Source organism: Nicotiana sylvestris, chromosome 9 (assembly GCF_000393655.2).
Source record: "Nicotiana sylvestris chromosome 9, ASM39365v2, whole genome shotgun sequence".
NCBI classification, from domain to species: Eukaryota; Viridiplantae; Streptophyta; class Magnoliopsida; order Solanales; family Solanaceae; genus Nicotiana; species Nicotiana sylvestris.
The window spans coordinates 71,543,107-71,547,771 of record NC_091065.1 but is presented as its reverse complement, the minus strand read 5'-3'; the positions used below and the strand labels follow the sequence as shown (position 1 = coordinate 71,547,771).

At 35.9% G+C, this 4,665-nt stretch overlaps 1 protein-coding gene across 1 annotated transcript; it reads right to left on the bottom strand.

The window, feature by feature from the left end:
- Positions 1–420: 420 nt before the first annotated feature.
- Positions 421–4,287, bottom strand: LOC104215346 (potassium transporter 5-like). Its single transcript, XM_009765131.2, has 8 exons — positions 3,913–4,287; positions 3,573–3,798; positions 3,234–3,482; positions 2,894–2,947; positions 2,504–2,764; positions 2,236–2,403; positions 1,881–2,135; positions 421–1,762 (listed from the first exon to the last, which is right to left on the bottom strand). Exons 1-8 carry the CDS (start codon positions 4,039–4,041, stop codon positions 816–818), a joined length of 2,289 nt encoding a protein of 762 aa, XP_009763433.1. The 5' UTR covers positions 4,042–4,287; the 3' UTR covers positions 421–815.
- Positions 4,288–4,665: the final 378 nt, after the last annotated feature.

Below are 4,665 nucleotides of genomic sequence, written 5' to 3'. Positions count from 1 at the left end.
TTTTTATATATATCGTAGAATCTTTGGCGATATCATGTTATACTGGAAAATTGAACGACCAACGTAATACAGATACACATAATGGAGCAACGTATCTCTATTTGAAACAATCGAGTTCTTAGGTTTCCCTTTATAGAAAAATGGTTGATAACATCAATGTATTAGGGTAAAGAGGGCCGTCAATACAATTCAATTAGTGGTTCCTCAATTGAAGGAGGGATTAAGGAGCAAGATATATAGGTTGTTGCCAATAGCTAATGGGGGGAGGATTATGAAGCCCCATGAGTAAGGTTTCACATTAAGAAAACTTTGTTGAAGAGATAAACTATGATTTAAAAAATGACAAAAATTTAAGACAGAGACAGTATTCAAAGTAAAACAGAATATTCTGTTTTCCTAGCTAAAACAGCTACACTCTCGTCATCCAAAAATACTTTGGCTCTCTATTGGTAAAATAATACGTACTGTAGTACAAAACAAAACGCTATATTAATTCTCTCTCTACCATGTCAAATTCTCTCAAATCAAACTATAGAAACGCTTAAAAAAACTGAAACGGAAAAAAAGATTTTTAAAATGTAAAAGAAATTCTCTATTCCAAGCACTTTTTGACAGATGGAGATTGAGGGTAGCACATGTTGGATGCTTCACTTTTGTCTCCTTCAACTAAATGCATAACTATTTTGAACTAGTAATAACTAAACTTTTTTTTGTTTCCCATTCGATGTCAGTGGAGTCCCGACTAATTCTGATTCGCTCTACAGAAGGTCGGTTGAAACTAAACTTTCTTACTTTCAAACGCATAGTATGGCATGCTATATCTCATATATCATTCCGACTTTTAACATGCTTTTATGAGGTATGTCAAGAACTTTGTTACTTTGCCTCAAGTTCCTCTTGAGAAAATTGAAAGCATAATCAATCACCACTCTCTTTGCTATATTAGACCCTTTGCCTGCAATCACATCTTGTTCCCCTACCAAATGTACCACCCCAACACTATATGCTCTCTCCAGCACTTCTATATCTCTCTCCATTAATAACGTAGCATTTTCAGCTTGTTTGTCACAATCAATGTTGGAACCATCATTCTCCAATTCTGTGCTCTCATCTGTTGATACTCTGTTAGCATTTGCTGCAATCAAAATTTTGCAATCGTCTCGTATAAATTGCTTCAGCCTCTCTACTAATAATCTTTCGAAAGGCTCTGCCTCGTTGCGTACATCATTGTATCCATAACGTACCACACAGCGAAAAACATAGAGATCATATGGCTTTACTCTACGGAAGAGGAACCTTTCTTCTACTGGCACTTTGCTTATGGGAAGTGATTTAACAGAAGCAAAAACAAGGACAGAATGTAACGCGGGCACGTTCTCCACATAATGTTTGAAGATTGGTGGGATTCCATGAACAAGCTCAGAGTAGAAAATTGCAAGTCCTGGTAGCCGGTGGTAATTTGTTTCATCCACTGTTTCTTTAACTTTTTCAGGAGAGATCTTGTGTTCTAGCTCGAAGTGGTATTTCTTTCGGTATACATAATTCCATACGTACATGATAAACATTAGGACAATAGCAAAAGCCAGGGGAAGGTAACCTCCCTGATCAAACTTGTAAAGGACCGAGCTTAGATAGACGAGCTCAATCGTGCCAAATACCAGAATGTAGGCGATTACAAAAATAATGTGAGTTTTCCAAATCATGATCATAACTAGTACGAGGAAACATGATGTTAGTAACATCACAAACACCACCGCTATTCCTGTAAACAAATGGTTTGTCACGTGTTAGACATCAATGCATAGAACTTAAACTCTACAAATAGTTATAGATCAGCTTTATATATGAAAAGAGAGGGAATTCCGGGAAATGGGTGTTACCATAAGCGTTGCTTAGCTTTTCAGTAGTTCTGAATGCCAGAGTAACAACAACACAAGCCAACATGAGAAGGGTATTGATTTCAGGAATGTAGATTTGTCCATGATACTTTATTGATGTATGCACAATTTTAACACGAGGAAAGCATCCTAATGCCAGGGATTGCTGGATTATAGCGAAAGTCCCAGAAATCAAGGCTTGACTTGCAATGATGGCCGCTAATACTGCCACCCCAAATACTGGCCAATATAAAATATCTGCACTTGTAAAGAAAGAGCATAAGATGTTCATTATTTAATTACCGTCAATGCATAAAACTTAAACTCAGGTACACTGTTATGCTTATTGTTTGCTTACGAGGTAAGTTCTTGTAGAATGTATCAGTTACATCATCACTGTGCTTCCTTAAATAGGCAGTCTGACCGAGATATGCTAATATGAGCGCCGGGTATGTGACGCAGCACATACTTATCTGTACAGATCGAACACTAAAATGACCAACATCTGCAAATAGTGCTTCACCTCCTGCAATTCATAGTAAATTAAAAGTTAAAGAATTCCTTTTCTTTTCCCTTTCTCTTGTCAGTACATATATAAAGGTTAATTGAGGGAAGGAAATGAATACCTGTTATGCACATAACTACACCACCAAGAGAAATCCAAGCATCCTTTTTGTTTCTCTTGAAGTAATCTATGATGTATTTAGGATTAAGAGCTCTGATAACAGTTGGATCGTACCTCACGAAGTTGTAAATGCCGATACCAGCAATGGAAAAGAACCATAGACAAAGTATAGGTGCAAAAGTGTAGCCAACTTTTTCAGTTCCAAATCTCTGAAGAAAGAACAACAGTATCAAGATGGCTACTGCAAGCCAAACAATCCTTCCTGCATTTGATGACAACAAAGACCAATCTGCATTATACATATGACTTGCATTTTTTCTTTAAAACATCAAATAAAAATATGTGGAGTCGATTCATAAATCATAAAATGAAAATAAGATGCAAAAGTTACCTTCAGTCATGACTGAGGGAGCAGCTGCTTTGACGCCTCCAATAGCAGACAAAACTGATCGAGGAAATCAATTGAAAAATTCTGATTAGTATCATTCATATACACCTATATGCAACACAATATATAGGTCTAGCTAGAGATCAAGAAGGCCGTTGCCTATTTCAATCTACTTGCTAAAAGGATTTTTCTAATTCTTTCTCTTTTTCCTACCTCGACATTGGACCTAACTCAACCCCAAACACTGTGAGAATTGACCAAGACCAAGACAAATTATCTCTAATTATACAATAGAGCTTAAACAAACTCTTTGTAAAGAAGGTAATTAAGCTTGGAGACGTGCCTGAAACGCAGGGAGTGAGGACGCCATCCCCAATAACCATGGACGTACCAAGCATTGTGGCAAATAATAGAAAGAACTTTGCAAAATTGCTGCTTTCTAATATCGACTTAAGCTTTGAAGCTCGACGAGTGCGTCTATCTGGTATATCGAGTTTAAAGGTCGACACATCTTTGTCTTCTGCCTGTGTACTTGGAATTAATCCCACCTTAGAATATCGACATATCAATGAATATAACGCAAATGTACCTCCTGCAATCAAAAACTAATTAAAACATTGGAAAAGAAAAAATAAATTAATCATGAAATTTTGTAGTAAAAGAAGAGGAGAAATTAAGTTACCATCTCCGTTATCATTCGCTTGGAGAACAATGAAGACATATTTGACGACAGGAATCAAGGTGATTGTATAAAAAATGAGAGACAAAGCACCAAGTATATCTTCTTCGTATTTTACACCATTAGGAAATATGGTCGAAAACACGTATAATGGTGACGTTCCAATATCACCATATACCACCCCTATACTCTGAAATGCCAGTTTCAGTATCACTGACCATTCCAATGCCTGATCAACCACCAAAAGAAAAATCTAAGTTATATATATATATATATATATATATATATATATCGTGTAACATCAAAACTACATAAAATTCTCGTAAATTGTCTGTGTTATGACCTTTTTGGCGTCGGGCACCCTGCTAGATTCCAAGTCTAAGGAGTCATATCGTTTCAACTTTTCGCCAGAAAGTTTCTTTCCTTTGAGCTGTTGCTGAAGAACATCTTGGTTTTGCTCATCGCCTGACATATTTTTAGTCTATAGAAGATCGGTTCTAATTTTAATTTTCCCTTTTTAGCAAAGGAGAATTTTTTTTGATCAAACCAAGTAATCAAAAATGGGGAATTTCCCCAACATTTTATTCACGAAGGAACAGATTGATTAAGAAGAAGAAGAGGAAGACAATTAGACAAGGTTAGCTAGGGAGGTAGGCTAGAGTACTACCTCATAATTCACTCAATTTCACCAACTGTTTCCCAACACTACAATTTTTATTTCAGACTTCACAGAAATGAGAGATTTGAGGTTTCTAATTGTATGGAAGAAAACCATGTTCCTTTTCTCGTCTCACACGTAAATGGTTTTTCAACTATTAGCAACAAACATGCCAACAGACTGCCGTATCTCACGCTTCTATATATCTTGACGGTCCATTTAATTAAAATTAGAAACAATTTATTTCTATTAATGGAAATTATATATAACTGAATTCTTCTTTTTGCATTTAGTTATAAAAAATGTAGTTTTATGTTGAAATACTTACATAATGGGTGTATAGATGGGGCGTCAACTAAAATTTAATAGAAGTCTTTCTTGTGTCCGCAATTCATTTCTACAATCAATTGCGCGGGAAGTGTTCAGCCTACATATATA

Bases quoted from the DNA above. Each gene is read 5' to 3' on its own strand.
- LOC104215346 (XM_009765131.2), bottom strand. From the start codon at position 4,041: ATGTCAGGCGATGAGCAAAACCAAGATGTTCTTCAGCAACAGCTCAAA. The intron at 3,799-3,912 runs GTCATAACACAG...GTGGTTGATCAG, and splicing joins GGGTGCCCGACGCCAAAAAG to GCATTGGAATGGTCAGTGAT. The intron at 3,483-3,572 runs GTAACTTAATTT...TTTTGATTGCAG, and splicing joins AGCGAATGATAACGGAGATG to GAGGTACATTTGCGTTATAT.